General features: G+C 42.5%; 1 protein-coding gene across 4 annotated transcripts in view; it reads right to left on the reverse strand.

The window, feature by feature from the left end:
* Window positions 1-18,742: 18,742 nt before the first annotated feature.
* DACH2 (dachshund family transcription factor 2) overlaps window positions 18,743-26,307 on the reverse strand; it is a 310,852-nt gene continuing 303,287 nt past the window's right edge. For 2 of the 4 annotated variants that reach the window (XM_037408398.1, XM_037408397.1), the window contains exon 12: window positions 18,743-19,617. In XM_037408398.1, the coding sequence (XP_037264295.1) occupies window positions 19,580-19,617 (38 nt within the window). In that variant the 3' untranslated portion in view covers window positions 18,743-19,579. The other 2 variants (XM_037408396.1, XM_037408395.1) reach the window with 1 other exon arrangement.

A 26,307-nucleotide genomic window follows, 5' to 3' on the forward strand; every position in this document is an offset into this window, starting at 1 on the left:
GAAAGATCTTATCAGTTTGCTGGCCACCCTGAATAGAATACATCAAGAAAGATTAATAGGAAACAAGGATACCTGTTTTGTTTTATAGCAAAAAAAGCCCTGCAAAAATATTTTAAGTAGCTGTTTCTGTTTCTACCTACTTTGTTGTACGTTAAATATAAAATACATACATATTTTACATACCTAGGTTTTCATTGTACACTGCAAGGATAAGCAAATAATTTTATGAAAAGAAAAATAGGTAAAATTCATTAAATCATAAAAGGACACCCTGTATGAGGTATGAAATGCTAGAATATTTAATGTATGCTTGGGTATCTTCCAAATTTTGCCCAATGGATAAAGGAGTCTCTCAGGAAATTTTTATTTATGCAATTTTAACCTAAGATGCAGCTGTATTAAATGTATAAGTGAATTTTCTTTTCCACCAGCTGCAAAATTTGACTGTTTGGAGATTCACCATCCTCAAGTATATGACAAATATAGTTAACGAACTAAATACCTATATACCTAACTAAATACCAATAATGTGAATGCAGAAGCCTATGTCTAAATACAAACAAAAATCAACCTTTGTTTGTTGAGGCTCTTCCCTATCTATAGCAAACCCTGATTATATTTATTAAATATGAAGTATTCCACTTCCATAGGAGTAGGACTGGGACCATGGAGCAATAGTGGCAGGTGATATTTTACTGTAGCTGCAGCATGCTTGAACCATCCGAGGGGAATACATGACACATATCTGTGTAGCTCAATTTAATGTGCCTGGTTAGACAAGCACAAATGTTCATGTGCAATGCATTTGCAGCATGTAGATATTTGGGCCACAGTATATATTTGGAAGCTAATATAAGTGTATGAAATCTTTTAAATAGATCATTAAAACGTGCAGAATACCTTTTAAAGGGAAAAAAGAAATCTGTATTTTTTTAAAGTTTAGCTAAGCTACCACTAAGCAAAAGCATATTTAGGTAATGACAGTTGTTGAATAATGACATCTGTTCTTCAATGAAGAAGCTATATTTTTTATTAGAATTATAATCTTTAATTTTAACTTCAGATCTTGTGTGAATACAATCGTATCAGCCATAATCCTATTGTAGCAGTAGTTAATCTGCTGTGTTACTCGGCATTTAGAGATTTTAAAAGTACGTTTGACAGAGTTACAAATGAAACCTCTCCAGGTTAAAAGTATTCCATTCCTATCGTGTGGATCTGGTTTGAAGATTTCTGGTGAAGGAAGAAGGGAGCTATTTTTTTTCCTTTGCCAATAAAAATAGATCAAATCTATTTTTGGACTTTGAACACAATCTACGTTTCTAATTCTCAGACAGTGACTATGACTCACTGAATGCATTTCTAAAGTCTGAGATTCAAGAACATAAAGATACTGGCCAGCTCCTCAGCTGGTGTAAATCAGCATAACTTCTCTGATCTTTGTTAAACTGGCCTTGTGCAAGATCTCTTTTATGCTTTTAGGCATTTCTTCCTTCTGATGCTTTGATTTTCCTTTGCTTTCCCTCACCTCTCTGGAATAGTTTCAGACTATCAATCCATGAATGTTTTGCGTTATTTTGGGGGCCAGCTCATTTGTTACTCACTTTTTTTTCCCCCATGGGATAATATAATGTAGGCTGTAAGTGTTGGTTTGCTTTTATATAGAGTAGTTAATCTGATCAAAGCACTCCAAACGTGCTCTATGCAAATTCCTATAAATCACGAAGCAGGGCTTAATCTGTGTCCTCCTTTAGCTTTTTTCTGCTCTTATACTGTAGGTGTGTTTTTCTCACACACATTTCTGTCCTGTTGTATCTATTTCCATAATTAAACATGTGCATTTTATTTCATATAAATGGACACGGTGTATGAATTCTTACATATAAACAAGTCTAGAGAAAACTAACTAGGAAGGTTATGATAATTACCATGACAGTAGATGGCTCTTTCCTCTTTTCAGTTGCAAGAGAAATGCCCATGTCTGCCATGTGTTGGAGCTGCAGCCAGGCCTTGGCCGACAAAGGTCAGTAACCGCTTCCCTTCCTGCTAAAAATGATCTGGAAAAATTATCTGTGTGCGCGTGAGTGTGTGCGCTCGGGCATGGTGTGTTTTGCAGTCACGTTCGTTAGGCACTGATATCCCAGCCTGTTAGGAGGCAGCAGCAGTTTGGGTTGTGTCTTGATGCAACAAAGACATAATTCTGGAAAAGTTTCAATAATAGTCACCAATGGATTATCAGGCAATGCTGCCCTCCAGGCATGCGGCCCGGCCAGAGGATTTTGAAAGTTTTGATAAGCCATAAAGAAATCTACCCACTGTGTTATGTTCTCACAAGGATTTGCCTTTTCCTCTGCAGCCGTAAGCCTAACTTTAAGTGAAAGTTATGTAGTACTGGTAAAGGATTGTAGTGCACCTTTCTTTTATGAGTGCGCAGTTTTGTTTTATGAATGTGCACCTCGGGGTACAGATACATTTCTAACCATCCACTGTTCTTTTTCTTCCCAATCCTACGTACCACCTTTTCATTAGCTAGCTGGGGGGGGGAGGGGGGGGGTGCTCTATCCCCAGGTTTCTTTTTTGTCAGGTAATGTTATATAAAGAAAAATTAATGTAAGGTAAAAGAAGATGCCTTTAAAAAGGTAACGATAAATCATTCAAAGTCTGTCAGTTTTCTGCACAGGCTGCTAGAAGAATAGGTTTAATGGATCTACATACAACAGAGCTTTTCTATATTGCTGAAGTGTTGTTACCTGGCAGGGCATTGCATCATTTGGAACGAGCCCTATATTGTGGGTAGACTTTCTCTCCTGAAGAGCTACTAATTTCTGACAAGGAGTACTTTGGTTGCGGGGGAGTCCCTGTAGATCTTCTCTAGAAGTGTTTCTTGATATGTATTTGAGACACAAAGCCTAAGAATACAGCACATAATATGATAATGCAGAATATAGAAAACAGCTGTTGATCACCATTTGTATTTTTAGTCTCCTCATTTCAGGAGAATGCCAAAAGCAAATTCCAGCAGTCATATCCAACTGTATTATTCCTCATGACAGTATAAAATAGTGAGACAGTTTCGCAAACTAGATTAAGAATCATAGTTTATATTGCTGCATAAAATTGCTAAAATTGTATAGAAATCTGTATTGTGGATCATAAGTTAATGTAAAAACTCCAAGCTATTTTTTTTTTCACTCTGTCTGTTTAAGCTACTGGGCAAGTTGTTGCATGAATAAATATATTTTCTTCCTCTGAAACTGTGTAATATTAAATGCTGTGTTGTTGGCATAAAATATAAGTTGATCAGACAGACAAAGATTATTATTCTGACAACTGCGTACACAAGGGTATCGTTGTACATTGAATTTCAGTGTGTAATATGGTATAAATCTTCATGAGAGACTCAACTTTTATTGGCTGCACAGAAGGTGCTTTTCCTTATTAAATACAGGAGATGGTCCCAGGGGATTTTTTTAAAATATCTTTATCCATTTTTTTCATCTAGTCTCTGGGCCCTGGAAGGCTGACAGATACAGCCGGGTAAGCATTTCTTTTTTGAAAGCTTAGCTATAGATACGGCCGTGCTTCAGCACTGGAGCCCAGCAGAACCCATCCCATCCCACCCAAGCTTCACCTTTCCCATTCCGTAAATGGGTGCATGTGTGCCCTGTCTATAGCCTGCAGGACACACAAAAACGCCTTAATTCAGTGAAATATTACCAATGAGACACTGAAATGACAGTGGTTTGGATTCTGCACTGCTGTCGTTCCTCGCTGTCGCTGACTGTCGCCATCCCCTCATCACAGCTGCTGAGGATGTGCAGGCACGGGGACACTCTCGCTCCTGGGCGCTGCACGGAGGAAGGGACAAGGGCATGGAGTGAGACCCTCTTCTTGAACTTAAACTGTGTGGGTTGTTTTCCCAGCCAATGCAGGTATATCATCTCTATATTGGACATAATTAATGGGAAGATTTTCACCAACTGTCCACCAGGAGACAGCCCACCTGCCTAAACCATCAAGACAAAGAGGCCATGGAACAGAAAAGCAATTTAAATTCACCATCGGTTCCCATCCCGATTGTGGACCATAATCCGTTCCTTGGCTAAGCACTGCATGCAGCTAAAGCGAGCTCAGGAGCTGCAGGCTCAGCCGAGACCTCGCTGCCACATGTCAAACCAGGGAGCAACTCAAACCATGTAGATTTGTTTCCTTCAGCTCTTGGCCCTGCTGGACCCTTTTATGAAGCACGGTAATAATGCACAGCTTCGACATGTTGCGTGTGGAGAGGTGGCCTTGCTACCAGCGTGCACCACTTCTCCAGGGGAACCCATGTCTCCACTGAACCTGGGGTTGGCCAGCCAAGAGCTCTCTTACAGCGTATTGCAGCAAACAGCTGGACATGAAACCGAGGAAGAGCACTAACACGTGAGTGAATGCTCTTCACCATTCCCGGCATCGTGAGCTTCTGCGGTCTAGCACTTCCCTTTGGGCCCTCACCAAGCCACCACTTACTGTCTCATCCTCTCCTACAGCACAGGGAGAAGCCCACCATGGAAGGGCTGTGCTGCCGGTCAGCCGTGGTGAGCGGGCTCCTGGCCCCTCAAGGCTCTCGCTGGCTGCCAAGCACCGTGAGCACTCCTGATGGGACGGACACGGGAGCTGCATGGAGGAAGCACAAGGGGAGGGTTTCGACTGAAGAGGTACTGTCTCTCTGTGAGCCGTTACACGGACAGTGACACAACTGAAGCTCAAACACCTTTCACTGAAAATAAAACCCAAAGGGCTTGAAAAAAATCTATTTCAGTGAGTGGTGTTCTCTACCTTCACTGTGAAGTTTGCGGTCCCCTTATTTGACTTCATTCCCCCTAGTCCAAAGAGCCTTTTAGCAGTCCTGCCATTCTAAATATGGGGTTTATATTAACACAATCTGACCGTCGGTTCATTTTTTGTTTCCATGTTGCATCTTACCATTTCCTAGTGCTTTTTTGTATGTACAGACATACCTGTATGTCTGCTCTCTGTTATTTCCCAAAAATGTAGGGTCTAATACAGCATGGGTTTATACACATGGTTTTGGTTTAGGTAGTCCCATTCAGACAAACAGGCCTCTTTGTTGTACTTTCTTTAGTGCTCGGATAGATCGTAGTTTTAGAGATCATCTAAAATACCCGTGTTGTGCGTAGATAAGAACAGTTTTTCAAGGTGGTCAACCTAGTCCAGCTTTACAAAGAATATTAGCAGTGCCGTGCCAATTAGTGAAGCACCTAGCTTTCAAATGGAAGTTTCAAATTAGACATGATGTGTAGTGTAAATCCAGTGTAAAATGGTTTTGTAACATATAGCATGCTAAGCTTTGGCCAAGCTAACAGGAACTGCTAAGGACAATAGTATACAAGCCGTAACTCTTGCTCCAGTTAATACTGAATAAAATACCGATGTGTTCACTGGAACAGGAAGAGTAGAACCCCCTGGGTACAAACCCTTGTAACTCAACTACGGAGTGGTGGTTATGCTTCTATTGAGTCAGTGGAGATCTTAAAAATATTGGATTTCACAGTATCTCACTTCCTCCAACATTATTATTCAGCCAATGGCATGAATCAGTTGGGAAGACTGCGGACACAGAGTGTATCGTGTTTTGAACTGATGAAATTACAGTCCTCCATAGATTTGTATTTTGTGTTAAACAAGTCACTTAGTAAATCTCCCTTTCCCCATTTGTAAATAAGCACGAGGCGGATCTGTCATGTGCTGGTCTTTGTGGACCCACACCCACCTCCCTTCCCCCGCACCCCTTATATACGCATAGATACGATGGTGCCCTATGGCATCACCCCACAGAAGGGGTAAGGTCACTGGGGGTGAAGCAGAGCTCAGATCTGATGTGTGTATCCTCTCTTTAGATCAGACAGATTCAGGGCTCGTGACTAGATTACTGAGCTTTGAATTTTGTTTTTTCTTTCCCAAATTTTTGTTCTTCACTATGAAAAGTTGTCAGCTGTGATATTTCAGACTCTTTTAGAGCCCATATGAAAAGAAATGCCATTAGAACTTGGATTTACTAATTTTCTTACAATTAATAGCTTCAAAGTCTTCCTAGCGACCCAAAATGATCTTTTTTTATCCTAATACTTTCTGTTATAGCTTTATAGCTTAATGCACTTAAAATCTTAGACTATACCAGTATTTTTTATACCAGGACCAACTATAAAATCTATATGCATCACATTTATAGCACAAGTAAGGACTGTGGAATTATTATGATTAGTACACATTATTAGTGTTGTCTCTGCTACTGCTTTGTGTATTATGTTGAAAGAGAGAAACAGCTCTAAGGACAACATAACACTTTTTTTCACCATCTATAGGAACATGAAATCGCATATATTGTTTTCAAAATTAGCCATTACATGTAAAGTTATAATATATATAGCTAAATAATAAAAGTAACTGCATCTTTAGGTGTTCTTCAAGGAGGTCACAGCGCTTATGCATTTCCCAGTATTGCTTTGAGATTATGAAATTTTAGTGGCAATCCATGGAACGATGATGAGAAATGTGGCACACATGTACACGTACTCGTGCTCTCATGGCCAATTTAAAAACACACTAGCCATAATTTGAAGGACTAATCACATTTACAGCTCACAAAATAGTTTTTCACCTGTGTGAATTGCATATCAATGTCAGAAAAATGTTGGGATGAGGAAATAGTAAACTATTCATCTTTTACTTTACAGTCAATATGTTTCATTCACTGCTAATTTTAATCTGCATCAACATTAAACTGTGTCAGCTGACTCAACCTTAATTCTCACATATACCGTAGGAAAGATATGTTTTGGTACATGGTTTTCACAGCCTAATTTCCCACTGTTTTTTCTTCAGTTACGAGTGTGTGAATATTTTTTAAAAAGCAGAGTTAGGAGTAGCTATAAGACATAGTATGTTTTGGTTTCCTGTATCTGCCTCTTACTATAATAACTTTTAAACAAATGTTTGCATTTTAGTAGAGTTGCGTGCCTTTGTTTTCAGCTAGGGTTTGTTTATTGTCTTAATGTTTCACTGGCTGTCAAACTGGCTGCGTGCCAATGTCCAGCCGACAGCGATTCCGAGAGGAGATAATCTGCACGGATTTCCAACAAGAGTGCTGCAAGCACAAAGCAGGCATTGGCGTACAGCAAGGCAAGCTCAGCTCTAAGCACGGCTTTAAAATGTTCCAGCTCTGCTTGGACTAACTGTGTCATGCACCATATCACCTCACTTCTAAACACATCCTTTTCCTTTTCCTCCTTTTCTCTAGACATATTCTTTGCTCTTTCAGCTGCCCATCGTCTTCAGCCTTTAGGCAAGTCAGTTTGTGCCATTTCTTTGTGCTTTGCCAGAGCATCAGTCCTAACAGCATTTACCAACCTTCCTGAAATCACTTACCTTTTTAGTTATAGCTCGTTTCTTCTTGCAAGGTTTCTATACTTGGAAATTGCAGGCAAGAAAAGCAACTCCTTTTTCAGATGTCACATGAACAGCAACAGAACGGTGAAAAGGCTAAACTTGGAATTTCACCTGTTTCTGGAAACTGTAGCTACTGTAACCTAAGAGACTGTTTCAGTAACCGGGCTGCTTTCTCTGAACTTTCATCCTCTGCTTGAATTTTTGAAAAACTGTACAAGTCGGCTTCACTACATGCATTTGTTGTATTCTCTGTACCCCACGCCGGCAGAAGTCATAAGAACTAAGGGGGAGCATTTTTGTGCAAACACTGATCCGACTGGAACACTTCAAATATCTGATCCAGGAGGAGAAATAATCGCTGAGGCTGCTCTCCTTCAGGGTGTCTGCAACGCAGAATAATAGCTCTTGAGTTATTAGTGGGTTATGTCTGGCATTTGTCTTCTGAAGTTACTGCCAAAGGCATATAGGCAGAATAGAGCCTAACACCACATTGATAAATACGTGTCATTTCCCCCTGCCTTCCCCCAGAATTGTATCAAATGGAAAAGCGTAATTGGAATGTTAGTAAATATAATAGATCAGAATTTATTTTGGGTTTTTTTCCCAGCTTGAATCTTTGTAACATCAGATTTCAACCTGGAGTGAGTGACTTTCATGTCTGATTTACAAATCTTTCAAATGAAGACTGCAGTGTGGAAACAAAATAAATGCTTATTTGGCTGTGATTTTTCAGTTATAAGAATTTATCAGATTAGGGGAAAAGCAGGTGGGAAAGCGAGCTGTGCCTGCAAAGGGAACAAGTTTGTCATCTCACGAACTGTGGGCCTTCCACTGGCCCACTGGTGGGATGGGGAGTCCTGTGAGGTCTCATGTGTCTCTTCTGTGCCTCTCATGTCCCTGTGTCACAACGAAGGGGCTTCTAGCTTATCCTTAGAGCTGATCTACAAAATCTGAGCATGGGACAGCATGCTGAATGTGCTGAATGGCAGATTTACTGTAAGTAGCAATCAAATCTCTAAGTCAAATTTCAGATGGTAAAGGAATTCACAGTAAAACGTTGCTTGCAGTTCACAGTTCAGTGTCCCTGTTTTTCTTTAAGGGGCAGAAGATCTGAGATGCAAATTTGATCTGCATTCTTCTTCTTATCTCCGAGTAAGCATCTTTATGAAACACTTAGCTCTGACAGAGGCATGGTTAATAGCTGGCAGAGACGGACTGGAAAGCTTTTCTGCGTGCCTTCCACCATACATTAAATCATAGTGATCTGCCTTTATTTTACCCTTTTGATTATAAAGTATATTAAAACCAGAATTAAGAATGTCTTCAACTCTTTTCAATTCGCAGTGCAATGTGTGATAAACTATAGTTAAACAAGAGCAATTACTAAACAATTTTGCTAATTAGAAGACGGTTTGCCAAATCCGTTACCTCATTTTTTTTTTCCCCTTCAAGCTTTTTCCAAAAGCAATTAAGAAATGGCCATAAAGATTACTGGCTACTGTTGAGGAAGACTTGATGGAAAGAGGTAGTTCTATTGAAATAATGTAGGCAAATAGAGGTAGCAGGAGATAACAATGGCCACGCTGTGCCAAACCAAGCGGCGTCAAGCCCGTGCTCTTCCCCAGGAATATGCTAAGGCAGAAGTAGGATCAAATACGCATCCAGGCTCTATATTTCTGTGCCTAGAAATCCACAGGGATGTCCGTGAGGTTGCCTTAAGCCAAAGGAGCCACCTGTGTGTCTGATCACCCCAGACAGCTTTTGCTTTTTTTCTTTTTTTTTTCTTTTTTTTTTTTTCCCTTGCCTGGCTGTGGTATCACTCTTCGATCAGACATAAGCCAACTGGTCCAGGATTCTCATATGACTAAATCTAAGGCAAAAGGTGTACCTGCCATAAATCATACACCATGTCAGAGGGAGCACTGACAGGTCACATCACGTCTGATTCAGCAAAGAAATCAAGAGCACTGGGTTAGAGGAAGGCGCTGGGAGCACTCCTGAAGATTGTGGTAAAAGAGGAGCAAGAAGAAGAACAAAATTCTGGGAGCTGTGCTGTGTCAGAAGGGCGGAAGGGGGGGGGGGGACGGACGGACTGTGGGGATGCTCTAACCCACTCGTCTTTGGCTGGGCTGCAGGTGGGAGAGGAGTGGTAGCAAGGTACGAGGCAACTCGATTGCCAGCACCACTGGGAGAAATACCCACGAAGAGCCAGGCTCAGTGAGGGACGAGGTGGGAGGCGGCCCAGGTGTGGGGCTGGGAGACTCAACACAAAAGCAACCAGGTACTGAACGAAGTGGGAGCCTGAAGCAGAACAAGCCAACAGCAGCGGGCCACGACGACCCTTGTTGGCCTGGAGTCACTTCACAGACAAAAGCATGGGATGGTGATTTCATTCAGGCCTGAAGATGGAAGATGATTTTGGGAAGCAGAGCCCAAAGGGTGCGATCGCTCTCCTCTTCTGACCTGTTCCCACAGCCATGCCACTGAGAATTTGCTCACAGCAATGCCAGAAGCCCTGGCCTGAGAGGCTGCAGTGTTAAAGAGCCAAATGTAGCCAAAATTTCAGGGAAAGTTCTGGGTGTCAAATGCCTGATTTTGGTGAGAAAGACCCTGACCTGCTCAGCTGTAAGAAAGCGGGCTTAAAAGCAAAGGGTCCTCTATGGTGCTTCCAAATGTCCAACAGTTTATAACTTCACTAGAATTTGTAAGACATAAACAGCAAATTTTGCAAACTGTAGGTTTCCTGCCCTGTTAGAAGTAAGTTTAATGAGTGAAAAGAACATTTTACAAAACCCTCAACCTTCAAACAATGGTGTCGCCAAACAAAACCCAATATATTTGTATACCCAGGACAATGACTCCTGAAATCTTTCCAGAATTACTTCTAGCTCTGTGTAAATCAGGGAGATATATGCATATGCCCATGATTTTTTTAACTGTAAAAGTGTCCCTGTACAAAGGGAATGGGACTGGTTTATAACTTAGGCTTTTAAATAATAAATAAATGGCTTACACTCTCAGTTTGAGACATCTTGATTCTTGTGTACCGTGCAATACTGAAGTATACAAATTTTTTTTTAGAAAGAATTATTTTTCCCTTTTTAAAAAGAATAGAAAACCTCAAGAATATGATAAAACATCACAGTCGGTTTCTAAACACTTTGCATCTTAATATGGTTGAAGTTAAGGAACTAAGTAATTTCTGAGTTTTTCCCTTGAGCTGCGTAGTTCTTTTCATATGTAATTATTCTCTGAGTGCATTAGATAATGCTATGGTTCCCACAGCTGTATACACATCTATAAATCATTAATGAGGCAGTTAACTGAAACAAAACTATAAAAGATTTGCATTACCCGGCAGAACCCAGCCTTAATTGACTTCCAGTTATTTACAATTAATTTTTCCATTTGGAATAATGATTGCAAGCAACTTAGGGTTTTTTTATTACTCAGGAATTAGATGCTGACTATTCATCAAAAGTTTTTACAGCGGGACCCTGTCAGTGGACAGTAATGAGCTTGAGGTAATCTTATTTTTACACGCACATATACACATACACCCCCCACACACGGCAGAGGAGATGGGGCAGGAGGGGACACTTGTAATAAGATGTGGACAGGAGTCAGCGCTAATTGTTTTGGTTTTCTTTTTATTACATACCTAAGTTTAACAACAATTAATTTCCTTTCTTTATAGCATCTAGCTGAAAGGCAACACAATGAATAGAGCTGGCTACGGTTCTAGCTAGAATAAACTGGATGCGTAAGGAGTGAGCAAATATCTATTTCTATCTTTCTGTCTTACAAGACTGTAAGATAGAAACCAGAGACTAAACGATGCAAAGGCTGTCAAGTAAATATTAATCCATTATGCTCTTTAAAGAATTACTTTCATAGAAACATAGAGCACAAAGTAAATCCTCATTAACTTGTCATTGAGTAAGCCGCAGAGCTCGCAGCTGTGTCAGACTTGGACATATACAACTAAAAGATCTGCTCTCTCTGCCATATAAGCGTAACTCTCGCCGACGTTAATGGGCTGTGGGTGTGTTCATTAGGAAGGGATGTCACGTTCAAATTCCTAATAAAACTTAAGACAAAAGTAATCAGAGCCCATTTGCAGCAGCTGATGTTATCTTCATTATCTTTCAATCTTTGATTTTCAAAATGCCTAAGCAGAGAGATGCTATCAGTAGTAACTCCTGGTCAGTTCTCTGTTTCTAAATCACAACTATAAAATACATAGTACCTTATGTATTGGGGTGCACTACACTGGAACCACAATCTTTGGAAATCAATCCATCCCTGAGACTGAACAAGCTGTACCTTTAATAATTTCCCCTTGCCACCCTTATTTGGTACAGGATACATAAAATAAAGCTTGGGTTTGTCTCCTTCTCTCCCCCTCGGATATACCTGTCATGCCAAGGAAGTAAAATTACTTGCTTTTTTTTCTTGCCGCAAAATAATAATTTTGTTATCCTTTGACTGACATTTAGGACTGTCTTCCCCTTCATGAAAGCTGGCTAGTTAGGCTGCTCCGAGCGGGGCACGGAGAGCAAAGTGGGCGCTGTGGCCATGGAAAGGGCAGCGGCACTTAGCACTAGGAGCTTTATTTCTTTGTGAGCCACGTAGACCAGAAGACACACACTGGTAAAAATGGGAGAGGTTAATTCTGAGTGATGGTAAAGCTAACGGCTGCTTTCTTCGCCTTATCAATAGGTGCCAGCGAAAGGCCACTATAATTGATCTAGAAAATGTGGGCCCCGTGACAATCACACACTTGTAACCTTGAAAATCTTGCAATCTAGTGCTGAAGTAATTTTTTTTCCAGGTTATGTTCCACTGGATTGTATTACAATGTGTAATGTAAAGTAACGTGACAAGACTAGACATGGGTCATTCAGTCTGTCAGTAATTCAGAGCTTGGCAAATTGGTCCCCCCTCTTCACCAGCCCATGAACTTCACAGATACTTAACTTATTCATGCTACGCTAGCTACCACATTATTTTAGCTGGAAAAGCTACTGTGATGTGTGAAATCTGAGAGGCTTTTCTGTTTGAAATTGGGCTGGTACCAGATGAGCAAACACTGTTGTTATTTTCATTAAGATATCACATCCTGTCAACACGGAACATCGGCAATTGCATTTCAAATAATTGCACACTTGATAAATGGGATGGCACGAGTCAGGCCATCCTTCCACCCTGCTCACGATCCTGCTTACTGGGCTTGATTTCCTGGGGTGGGGAAAGGGCTTTTATTATTTTGGTAAATTCAGAGCTCCAATAACTTTTTATGCACATAGGTGATATTGATCTGTATTTTTTTCCAACAGGGTGCAACTATTTTAATAATTTTAAAACCAAGAATTCCACCACATTCCCGAAAGTATTAAACCCATCAACCCCTTCTTTCTTATATAGATTCTGAATAAAGCCTGTTACTGCCCGTCTTCAAAACACTGAAAAAGAAATACTGTGGCTTTGGGGTTTCTTAAGGGTTTGCTTTGAAGAAGCCAAACATAATTTTGGTGAAAACAGAACTTTCATTTGGTGAACATTTCTGTTTATTTGAAAAACTATTAACTATCAAAAATAGGCAATTTACTTACTAGCTCTGTTATAAATAAAGAGCCTGAGTCCCGCAGTGTTTCTCATCACAACAGCAGACCACTCATTCTTCGGTGCCTCCTTGCAGTATTACGAGCATCACCTGGTTTTGATTTGGCTTCAGAGTCAGCATCTGTGAATCAGGTCTGTGAATTAAACACAACCGCTTCTCTTTTTCTTTTCTTTTTTTTTTTTTTTTTCCAAATTAGTACGTGCTGAACTTAATACATATTAGAAGAAATAAAGAATTACAGTCGGGGTGTGAGGAATTATTTTTTTCCTTTGGAATCGAATCTCAGTATTAAACTACCAGGGAAAAGCCATGAAAGGAATCAGTGGTTTTTCCACAGCTTTGCACATTGTAGAGTCATTTCAACATTGTAATATAGGTGTCAAATGCTAATAAATCAGCTGTCAAATGCTATCAAATACTTACTTTGCACAGGTGTAAATGATCGCATAAAATGAAAAGCACTGATCTGACACCAAAAAATCTCTGAGTACCATTCCTTTTATAGAACTATTAAAAAAAAGTCCAATAGGGAGTTTATTCCTTGTTATTTAAGTTACTAGCTTTTTTTTGTCTGTTTTCTTACTTTCCGGGATGTGGTTCCCCTCTCCCCTACCTTGCCACCCAACTGACACCAAGGAAGAGAATACAACAATTTATATGGAATTGCTTTGGACTGGCCTACAAAGAAAAATGTTTTGTAATAATGTTACGAATGATAAAGTGTTTTTCTTGCCAAACATCTCTGTAAGTGCCCCAGCATCATCAACTGATGGCAGCACAGCTCTGGGAATAAACAGACTTTCAGCTAATGGCAGGGATCATCAGGGGAAACACGAAACAGGTATTTCTTCCTGATACAGAATGAAACATATGATTGAAGTTAAATGCCAAATCCTACTGGCACTGGAGTGAATTAAAGTTTATTTTTCATTCCTGTTTATTCATTCTTCTCTTTTTAGATAATTCATCTTGTTTCATTTAATGCCAGTGGTTTTTCCTTTCTATTTGACCACTTTGGTGGAAGCGGAGGATGATTCGTTTTAGGCATGTGGCCTTTTGGTAATAAGATTAAAGTTTCAGGCAAAGCCCAGAGCCTAAAATGAGACGGGTGCAGGCACGCCGTGCCTGTAGTCAGCCTGCAAAGGTGGGGGCCAGGGGACCGTGGCCCCACCACTTCTCGGCCTCTGCGGCATGACAGCTGCTGGCACAGCCCGAAAGGCGCCTGCACCCTGCTGCATGTGACACTGTCACACTCAGCTGCTCAGTGCACAGCGGTGACGTGAGGCTGTGTGCTTCCAGAGCACTCAAAAACCTCAATGTAAGGTGCATTGTCTCTCAGCGTTTGCTATGAAGGGCCTGTGAAGCACCTTTTGTTATGGCAAGACCATGTCTTCACCTAACAATTCAGAATGACCAAGTTTCAATCCATGGCCTTGTTTCTGACCATCTCGTGAAAAATAAATACATCCCTCTCACTGCTCGCTGACCGAAGCACACAATGACTAAACAGAGCTGGGCCGATTTTGTACAGTTCCGTGTGAACCTGCCACTTCTCCAGCTGCTTCATCTCCACCATCCCTCATAATACCAGGCACTTGCTCTGTTACCAGGAGCAGCAGGTGTGTATATATGGCCTAACCCATCTGAGATAGTGGTGTTTTTTAAAGCTAATACCGATAAACCTTAAACCCAGAGCCTGCCCCAGCGCTGTCGGCACAGAGCTGGACTGCTCTTACAGGCAAGAGCTGCAGTTAGCAGGGCAGACACACCAGCCACTGAATACATACCGGGAAGCTAGGGCAGCCCTCGGAGCTTTGAGAGAGCAGGAAGGTGAGGAGTTACACGGTAGGGACAGCAAAACCAACTCCTTTTCTCCCAACTAACCCCCTTTGTAAGCAGCCAAAGCGAAGAACTGATAGATGGTGAAAGCCATCTACTACTTGGTGAACACACCCTTCAATGTTATATGTGAAAAAGCATTGCACGTATTTTCAAACATGGAACGCCAACTGTCTTTTTAAAAATCTTAAATATTACAAAAGATCCAATCCGTTATGTATTAGTTATCATAAGAGCATTTTAATATATGGTGCTGTATTTACTTTCATAATTTTGGATTATGTCAACAGAATCACATAATGAAGATACAGTAAAAATCACACTGTATGTCTAACTGGAACTCAAAATAAAGGGAGTTCTTTATTTTAAAAAACATGAGCTCCAAAAAGAATTTTCTCCCTTACCTTAGATTGCCACACTCCAATGTTCATGCGAAGGATGCTCGATGAAGTAGCCAGCATTAGCTGGCCAGCAGGAGCAGAAATGGACGAAGCCTAATGGCAAGGGAGCAAGCTGCAGCAGGGTGCTGTGCTCAGAGTGGAGTGGCTCATTTCCATTGATTTCTTTGATGTACAAATATAAAACTGCAGTAATTCATAATTCATCTATAAATTCATCAGTAAAGTATTTTTCTCCCCTTCCAGCCCAGCTTCACCAAAGATGCCCTTATCTGCAGCCAGAACTCAAGTGAAAATGTTTATTAATAGTGATTTTACAATGCCTAAATGCCTAAAACATGCCTAAACATTTGTTGCAAGGATAACAAATGATGATAGCACGTGACCTGGCTTTAAAAACCACACTGCTGTGAATTCCTTTCCTGCTCCATCTCTCCTCACCCAGGCAAGTCACGGCAGCCGACGCAGCGGTGGGGAAGCAGGACGCCTTCACACCAGCATCGCTGCCAGAGGTACCGCAGCGCGGCCCCACGTCCTGGTCAGGGCTCAGCCTGTGCACGTGGGCACACATGGTGTGGGGATCAGCTGAGGCCACGAAGGAAATGCGTAACAATTTAGGCTAGCCCATGTGTTGTCATGTTACCAAAAATAGCCTGCAAATAAATAATTAATGGGCCACTTACTTGTACATAGCGATTACTTAAACCAGCGTTCAGCTTTTAATGCACAGCCATGCATTTCTAAAGGAGAGTGTTCTCCCTGTGTATTACTATAGATCCAGATTCTACATTGAGATTGGTCACTATCGATTCTGTTAGCGTTTCCAATGATAGCCGGCTGCATTACACAGGATTCACAGAATTGCTGAAATACATCGCCATTAACTTGCCTGCATTTAGCCAAGATCCCCTTGTGTCCCACTCACAGCAACTCTATGGGTGTAACACCGCTGCAAAGGCAATGTACAACCAGGAGAAGAGCCAGGCTGCCCCCCCCCCCCCCCCCCCCCCCCATGCTGCCTTGGAGTGGAGCTTCATGCCCCCTGGGCCCCGACACTTCTAGGAGGTGCTGAGGACTCGGGCACAGCCAAAGTTCTGCTCCTCTCAGGCATTTTCATTTGAAAAAAACCCAAGTAAACCACCCCAAGAGCCAAAGCCTCGAGGCGGCACTGGCCCCGTGGGCTCCCAGCGCTGCAGCCCACCCCGGCCCAGAGGGTCTGGTTTCTCCAGCACTTCCCTACCCAGGTGGTTCCACTGTTGAGAAGACCAGATGAACAAGGTAGGCAAGAACCATCGCCAAAGGTGAAATTGTGTCCATGAGAAATGAGGGGCAGCCCTGGCCACGCTTCCCCGGGGCCGGCAGGAGGACGCAGGCTGCGTGGCTGTCCCAGAGCCTGCACACCGACCTGTGACCCACAGAGGCCACAGGTGGCTACTTTCCTGCTCCTTACAGCTTGCTTTTTCATAAGAAAGCAATTCTTCCCTTAGTCTTGCCTTTCAGTAAACAATCCCATCTCCTTCGCCTTTGAATGACAAGCTTTGCAGAGACCTAGAAAATAGAACATGAAAGCCATTTCCTCATTGTCCTGCTTTTCACGCGCAGTTGCAGTGCCTGGAACTAGACAAAGTCTACGCTGAGGCTTTTTACACTGCACAGAGGGAAAATAAGTGACAGGCAGGGTCAGCGCCGGTGCCGCAGTGCTGTGGCTGCCCCTCAGTGCGCGCCCACCATCCCACCGCCACGCTGCCTCCGTCGGGAGCTGCCGCGTGCAGGCGTTTGGTCAGTGGAACACAGCCAGGCCCCTGCGCAGGAGCGCGTCATCTGGAACAGTACTGAGACGATGATAGGCAGTAAAATGAAATAATTAAAATAAATAAAAATTAAAATTGAAACCTGCACCTTTAGATGAACTATTCGCATACAACTGGGCAAACCTGTTGCTTGTTCTGGCTTTAATGTGTCTCAACAGCAAGTGTTAGTCACAAGCGTGCTCGTTAGGTTGAGCTGACACACAAAAACCTCAGTGTCTTGGTTTGTCAATATTTATCAGGAGCTCCCTAGCAAGGACTTAACAACAGCTTCAGCCTCTGAAGTTCGTCAGTTCCCTAAATCTCATTTGCCAGTACTTTGACATTTAAAACTATTCTAGGAAGGGCAAATTAGAAATCAATGATGTGCTCATCAACCCAGTATCAATGCGGTCTTAAGAAATGTAGATCAGCCATTGAAGGGGAAAAAAAACCCCAAAACCCCAAACTAAAACAGCCTTTAGGGAGACTAAAGAAAAAATGCAAACATGCTACCATTTCAAACACCGAGATATTTAGTTACTGTAGTTACTGTAAGTCTTTCTAAAATGCACAGTACTGGGAAACCCAGCGAAGAAAAGAGCTCTTCAAAATCTGCGGTTCACAGGAGCGACACGGAGCCTGGTCAGTCAGAAACGCTGCAGTATCTCAGGACCATTTCAACTCCTTTTCACAAATTAAGATTCAGACATAAGGTCCAACCTTCATTTCAGAGAATCCTGATGGAACACTAACTAAAATTAGTAAGTAGTCAAAGGTAGAATTCAGGTGCTGCAGTGTTTTACTCGCAACAGAGCTTTTATTAGGAGTGTGGGAGGACTCACAATTCCTAACACTCCTGTTTCCTTGTGTCATTCAAATTTTGATTATTTGATCAATGGCAGCATGATTAATGCAGTTATTAGAATGCCTGCTATAAAAACAATATGGAATAAGCCATGTTTGCACAATGCAAGACTATTCTGATAATTAGTTTGAACACCTGGAAGACAGAAACCAATATGTTTTCTTGAACCAATACCTGCTTAAACTCAAAGATCTCTTTTAGGAATAAAGAAATCAGATGATTCTACTCTGCTCTATTACATAGCATAATGTGAAGCTACACTCTGAAAGTTTGCAGGAATCTGTTAACCAGAAAAAAAATAAAATCTAGTGACAAAAATAAATTTTTGAATGCTGTATGCATAGATGTAGATAGCAGTATACATAATCATAGGAAATATGTTCCCCATAGATCTATTTAAAGGGCTTTTTTAAGAGACAGCAATTTAAGTCAGGGTACATGTGCATAAACATAAGTACGCATATATAAACATGAGTTTATACGTAAATAAGCATTGTGCCTTTGACCCATGAATGAAAGTGAACAGGTCATTACTTAATTCCACTTGACTCAAACCAGCCTTCAGTCACATATTTTGTGAAAGGAATGTTTCAGTTGCAAAGTTCAGGATTTGGAACATACAATAATTAGGAAAATGTTTAATACCAACCCACCCTCTTTATTAAGTAATTTCTTCAAGTATTTTTAATAGTGCAAAATATTGTTTTGCATTAGTACAGTAACTATGGGAATTCACAGTCAAAAAAGAACAAACCTTAAAAGATTTCCAAAGTCAAACAAAAAAAATTTTAATACTGTATTTTTAGCAAGAACATTTTTAACAAAGAATGTGTACTTTAACTTAATATGGTACAACAGAGAAACCATACTTAAAAGTTTCCATTATCTAACACTCTACTGCATATTCATTTTTTCATCTTAAAAGACCAAAAGCCAAGCTGAACTGAGCATAAAAAAAAGCATCAATTATAATCCTCATATTACGTCAGCTATTAGGGTTTAGCTCACACTTTTGAATTGGTCATCTAATGAAAGGACAATTTTTACATCATTCTTTTAAAAAATGTACACACATTTCTTTTTAAAACGTAATATATATCGAGTATCTGCTTCAGTAAACAAAGCTTAATTTATAAACACAATCGAAACAGCTCCATGTTGAACAGTTTCAGTGACAAACTGGACTTGTTTGATGTACAGCCAGTGAGGACCTTTGTGGCTTAAAATCATTGTGCCATTGCTATACAGTAATAGCTAGCTCCTTAGAAAAAAAAAAAAAAAAGTTCTTTTTTTGGGGGGAAGGGGGAATAATTCCTGTATGTGCTTAAAAATACTAAAACTCCTTTCTATCTCCGGGGACCTAAAAATGATCTGTTGCAGCAGGCTTGGTTTGGTATGGTAAGCTTGTAAAAAGTCTCAATATTTCTTAATACGGCAGTTTTCGATGCAGCAACAGTAAATTGCTTGAAATTGTCCTTCAAGTTTCATGCTACAAATCCTGTTCTTCACACAGTACTGAAGGCATCAAAGGTTGGAAGGGACGTTTTTCATGAACTATATAGTCTTCAAATAGTGGTCATTATACATTTTTCAACAATAGGTGTTTCCTTCAGTACATAATAGTAGGTTTGATGTATGTTCTGTTTTCTGGAGGGGGGTGGAAAAAAAAAGAAGAAAAAAGAGGTCAATTACACATATTATAGTTAACTGAAACTTAGGTGGGTTTCCCTATTTGTTAGTGGACTTTTTTTTTTTTTCCCTCAAGACAAATTACGGGATCTGTACGTGACACAACCTAGCCATCCGTCAGGTGAGCACGTTTTACCCAGGAGGAAGGGGCACCAGCTGCCAGCGCCCCGTGGAGCCCCCGAGGTGCCTGTTCCGCAGCGCAGTGACCCGCTCCCGGCGCACTGAGCACCTCCTAGCCCAGGGTGCAGGTGTGCGCGCCCAGTGGGACTAAAACCCCACCAGCCCCGTTTGTGCTGGCACTTGCCAGCCAGCATCTGCCAAGTACAGGCTATAAATACTTTGATTCGGATGTTCTGCCTTTATGGCATTTGCTTTTTAATTGAGCACTCATTTTCCTTCTTGTTTTTCAGAAGGCAGCCTGTGTTGCACTGCTTGCCTCCGTAAGACAGACCAAGTAACACGGCATCAGCTTTACAACGTAACATCATTACATGCACAAAAACCTTCTAGGGAACAGTGTGTTAAAACAAAATTGCATTGCATTATAAAATGTAATAGAATAAATCAATATCTGTTCTTGGAAAACTGTTCTTTCATTCAGAAACTGCCACATTTCTTTTCAAATTATTTTTCTTTATTTAGGGAAACAAGCAGAAAGCCACTTATTTCCTTCATAACAATATTCCTAGTTATAGTACCTATCAACTGTGATTTTTCACATTAAGCAACTTGAAGCCCAGAGAAAAATAAATATTAAAATGCCCACGGAAACTAAAGCTAACAAGAATCCATATTCTTGTTCATTATACAATGAATCATGAATCCACCCAGCAAAACCCGCAAGTACTGATCTTGAAGATGATAGCAAAATCATAATATTGAGAAGCATTTTGTATAATGTTGACATCTATCCCATTACTGTTTTACATATGCCAATACCGAACACTCGTAAGGGAAGAACAAGTATTGACCTGCTAACTGACACTAATCCTTGGAGCAATCTCAAAGTTTGCCACATTTCAATTTCAAAATGCATTTCAGCTATAATATGAGTGATTTATCATTTAGCAGTAGCTGTCAAAGTAACCTCCTAGATAAAACAAAAACATCTGGAACCATAAACAGAGGAGAGCAGTAGCTGAATTTTAATCCAAATCCGACATGTTCACTTCATTAGGAACAGGAAACAGCTAATTAGTAATTGAATGTTTCATGGTTTTAAGGAGGCTCAGACTCTCCAAACAGAGATGATTTAATATGTATTTTGGATGTAAACAAGAATACAGATCGGAAGAGCCAGGGACATAACAACTCTGGAGGAACGCTTGGGAGCACGGGAACCTCCAAAGAAGTGGCTAAATTAGTTTCAGCCCTTTGGCTGATTAAAATTGTCTTAAATTTAGTGGGGCAAATAATAAAGCCCGGGGAGGAGGTAAGCAGAAATGCAAATACTGAACACTGTGGGGTTTGTTTGTCGGGTATTTTCCCCTTTTCTCCCGATTATTAGGAAGTTGCACATGACTCCTTCCCACGGCAGGCTGCACGCGATCCAGCTTACACGAAAGCTGTCCTTCTAAGGGCACCACTGACAGCCTCGCAGGTTGGCACGACCACCTTTGAACATGCACAGCCTCCACTGCCAGCCCAAACGGCCGAATCCTGCCACAGCGCGTTCTCGCCAGCCGGCAACGCACCAGCTCTGCCTCCTGCACAGGAGCAGCCCGAGCCCTGCCTGCCCGGCACCCCACGCCCGCACGCCGACCCTCCGTGGGGGCCCGGGCCCCGCAGCCCGACCCACCGCGGCATCTCCTGGCCTAACCACCTACACAGCCCGGGCCGTCCAGGTGGTCCTCGCTGAATTAGTCTGTGTAATACTAATGCAAGTCAGCAGAAATTAGGTACGTTACTCGCTATTTACATAGCCACTGGGCATCAGCTGCATCTTCTGATACGTTTGATGCTTGTAAAGTAAGATATAAAGCACGTAGGTGCACGCATGTATGGTGCTGCGTTTGGTGACACGGACTGTCTGCAAAGAGAAGGGGAGGAATCCGGAGACGTGCATTCAAGGGAAGAGTTATTTATCAAAAATGGGATCAGTACAGATCAGTAACACTTTTTTTTTTTTTCTTCAAATTCTTCATATTTTTATTGCATTTCAAAACTTATTTTTCAAAATAAGGGAAGAGGTGGTCATTGAGGGTACTGCGGGCTGATGGAGTGACTGACTACTTAAACTTCGGAACAGGTTTCAATTTTTCCTTCCTATTCCCTGTATTTCTCAAGGGAAGTTCAATGGAGGTATCTGGAACACCTGTAAGAGAGAAAGTAAATGCCAAAGCTCAAGCACGGTGCAGCTACCCAGGAGATATTATTGATCAGTAAACAGAAAGTGCATAGTTAAATACTTCCTTTTTTATAAAGCTCTCAATTATTCTCCAGAAATCAAAATACTTTTTTGTTGCTGTGCAACAAACTTAACTCCATGACATTAACAATGTCATACAGCTACCACCTATGAGGAATTAACGTGTTAGGAGCATCTGTGCTACCACTTGTAAACAAAAGGCAATGCAATGTTGTCAAATTCATCTTTTTTTGAAGCATATTCACAATCTCCTCAGTGTAGCTGACTGCAAGCTACATACCATTTTATAGCATTTTACTGTATTATATAGCAAAGATTTGAATAAATCTGTGTGCAATAAATGTATTCTTTTATTAGGTTTATCCCTTAATCAAATATTCATTTATGTGGGCTTCATTCTATTAAAAAATGAAATTATACAAAGGTGAGCAAAAGCGTAGATTTACAGTACTTTAAAGCCTAATCTCATTCTCTAGGGGTAATATTGACAATATAAAAACTGTATAAATGATATTCCCTAACACTAAAATATGCTTATGAGCCCCCTGTGCATGTTATACTGCTTTACAACCTACAGTGAAATGCATGACTGGCTTAATAAGCAAGACATTTAGAAAGGATTTTTTTTCCCCTTCACAATGTATAAGACAAGCAGAGATCTCACAATTTCTCAGGAAGCCAGAGCGTATGTTAATAATTGTAATTTTCCCTCAGGATGGTGTTGTCTTCCCTGAGTTGTTAGTCCAGGGTGTACATTCATCTCTTGCACTCTCTTTTAGCAACAATATCATCGTTTGTCTTTTTCTTTCAAGGTTCTAATGTGTGTATAAAGCACAAATCCAAAAGCAATAATTACTATCTGCATATTTATTCACTTCCCCCCACTCCCAGCCTATTCAGCATCTCTGCAGTTTCTGAATCCTTGTGCAGCTTGCTTTGTAATACATTTGTTTCCAGTCAGTAATTCAGCTGTATTTCCATCAAACTACTTTAAACCAAAATTTCCACGTGGACCCTCACGACTTGCATAAACGCATGCTGCCCAGTAAGGCTGGTGCACAAGCCCAGCCCAGGACGGGGAGCAAGGCACTGCAGGGGGCCAGAGGCGATGAACCCCCACCACTACAGCCCAGCATTGTTCAGGTAACTTCAGCACACCTAACTGGAGGAGAAAGTCATTGGAGAAAGGAAATTTGGGATCTGCTACATAACGAGAGAACAAGGATAAACTTGTATCAGTAACAGTAAATTATTCAGGCAATTTAAAAAATAAAGCCCAGCACTACATGTTGCAGAGAATACCAGCGGCAGAGATGAAATACCAAACTGACAATCCCCCTTTGCCAATTTAGATGAAGGAGGAGCTGGGAGAGCTGCTAAAATAAAGGTTAGGCAGAGCTGAGATGTGGCTGTTTCTGCAGACAGGAGAGCAGCAGGAGGGATGAGGGCAGCCATGTGCCAGGCTGCACGCTCTCAGGGGCTCTGCACAGCTCGAAGGGTTGAATCAGTCTTACACGATATTGCAAGTATCTGGACAGAAGCTGATCTCTCCACTCCTCCTAGGCTATGTAAACAGAGTCGACACTTCAGTTAGATCAGAGCCAGGGTGAGCTTTGGATGCTGTGACACATGGAAAATGCAACGCCATAACAATAAATCTGACTTACAAAGCTGGGGCTAATTAGTTTGAATTACTCTCTTATTTTGCAGAAAGAAAAAGACAAATCAGAGAGCAGTTGGTTTCTGCTGTGGATGGCAGCCCTCAAAACCCCTCTCTTTCCCTAAACCTCGCAGCAAACAGGAGTTGGTCTGGAAGGAGCCTGCACACCGACCCTGCCAGGGGGAAGGACCACAGCAATCATGAAAACCACGGGAAAGGAGCCCTTTGCTACCACGGGAAAACTGGACCTGGCTTGCAGCAAGTTCTTGGGGTTTGGGCCAGTTGCTCAGCCAGATGACAACAGTCAGTGAAACTGATTGCTTTTCCTGTTTATTAGTTGTCCAGTAAAACTTTTCCCTTCCATTTCTCTCTATTTTCCAAACAGAGCCATGAAACCAAAACACTAGCACACTGTGAGCAGGGCACGCTTTCCTCTGGACGCAGGGCAGAATGTCAACTGTGCACGCTGCTTCCGAGAGCAGCAGTAGGAACCAGGTTTGGTTTGCTTGCTTTTAATCTCTCACTCTTTCATATTGCCTCTTTTCTACCCTGGCAGAGATGCAGCCTCCTATGTCTGATGGTGGCTGAGCTGACCAGGATCCCCTTGCGGGGGGGCAGCCCCCCCCCCGGTCCCTGGGCCGGACCCTCCCATGCGGCACACTCGCCGAGGTGCCTCTGGGGTCTCTTCCCCATTTATTTTGTGATTAGGACTACTGAGTTGACTCTGTCAAATATTTCCACATCTGTGCTAATAGATCTGCGAACTTGTACAGAAAATAGGATTTCTAATAAGTAACAATAGCCAAGGACAAGAATATGTTCACTGAATACAAACTATGCAGATGCTGGATTGCTATTGTCAGTTTGAGCAGACAGGGAGATAACGTAGTGGTTCCTGCTTAGGAAATATTCCAGCCTACTGACACTGAATTATTGAATAAATGTTTTAGCCCTTTGTTAAGAACAGAAAGGACCTTCACACCCAACAGCCCCCTGGTGAAACCTTTACCCACCTTTTGTTTCCAGTAAATCACAACATCTGAGCTTCCTCCCTCACATGTGTATGTGCTCACAGGGTGAGCGAGCCGGGAGAACAGCGTACCAAAAGTAGAAAAAACACCAAGACCAGGGATCCCATTAGTTTAAAAGCCCTGGATCTGCATGGCCAGCAGGTGAGCCACGCAGTCAGCCAGCACAGCAGCCTCCTGGCTAGCGACTGAAGAGGGCCCTTCCCCGGGTCAGCAGCTAATGCCAGTCAGCGAGACCTGGGCAGGCTGGAGGGTTGGGCAGAGGAACCTCATGAAGTTCCACAAAGGTGAGTGTAGGGTCCTGCCCCTGGGGGGTGGGGGATGGGCAGCCCCACGCACCAGTATGGGCTGTGGCAGCTCTGCGGAGAGGGGCCTGGGAGCTCTGGTGGGCAGCCAGTTGCCCATGGGCCAGCAGTGTGACCAGGCGGCCAGTGGGACCCTGGGTGCCTCGGGAGGAGCGTGGCCAGCGGGTCGAGGGAGGTGACCCTGCCCTCTGCTCTGCCCTGGTGAGGCACATCTGGGGTGCTGGGCCCAGTGCTGGGCTCCCCAGTTGAGGAGAGCCAGGGAGCTGCTGGGAGGGGCCAGCGCGGGGCTGGGAAGATGATGAGGGGCTGGAGCATCTCCCCGGTGAGGGAGGGCTGGGAGAGCTGGGCCTGTCCAGCCGGGAGAGGAGGCGGCTGAGGGGGGTCTGACCAACAGGTACCAGGGGCCTTCAGGGCGGGGGCCAGGGGGACGGGGCCAGGCTCCCGGCAGTGGTGCCCAGCGACAGGACAAGGGGCACCGGGCACAAACTGCCACACGGGAAGCTCCTTCTGGACACGAGGAAGAGCTTTGTTCTCCTTCGCTGGGGCCGTCCCCACCCGCCCGGTGGCCATGCTGTGCGGCGCCCTGGGAGGGCCGGGGGCAGCCGCGGGCTGGGCTCGGTGGGCTCCGTCCAGCCCCCACCACCCTGTGACTCCGCGAGCAGCTTCCAGCAGCGCATGGCCAGGGTGCACATGGATACGACAGTCTGGTCATTGTACACAAACTTCACACGAGTTTTTCTAGAAACATTTCAGTATTGCACAGAACAAGATAACTAGTAGAGTTTTAATAATTCAGAACACCCAGAGCAGGGCAGGCACTAGGGACAGAGACTCAAATGAAGAAGACTGCAAAGAACTTGCTCAAAGGGAAACACCAGGCCTCTCTTTAGCTCAGTCTCAAGAGTTTCTTACCACAGGGATCCAGTCCTACATAATTATTTTTTTTTCTCCAGTAAAAGCAAGACCAACACAATAGCACTGCATTTCCAAGATGCTGAATTTGTCTCCCACAATTGTAGAGTGCTCTGAAATTCCATAGCCTGCCTGGTTTCAGTGGACTGAGGCATTTGGAGGTATAAATTGATACACTAACAAAGTTGCTAAACTTCTAAAAACCACCACCTCTCTCTCTCCTGTCCCTCTCGTGCCTTTTTGACCATAGGCTGGATTTGAAAACTGACTGGTTAGATCAGAATAGTGAAAAAATAGCCCAGTTCTCAAAATAACAAAACCCAAAACGTCTTCCAAACTTCAACAGTCCTTCATCTTAGGCAAACAGATAGAAGT

This window comes from Falco rusticolus, chromosome 14, assembly GCF_015220075.1.
Source record: "Falco rusticolus isolate bFalRus1 chromosome 14, bFalRus1.pri, whole genome shotgun sequence".
NCBI classification, from domain to species: Eukaryota; Metazoa; Chordata; class Aves; order Falconiformes; family Falconidae; genus Falco; species Falco rusticolus.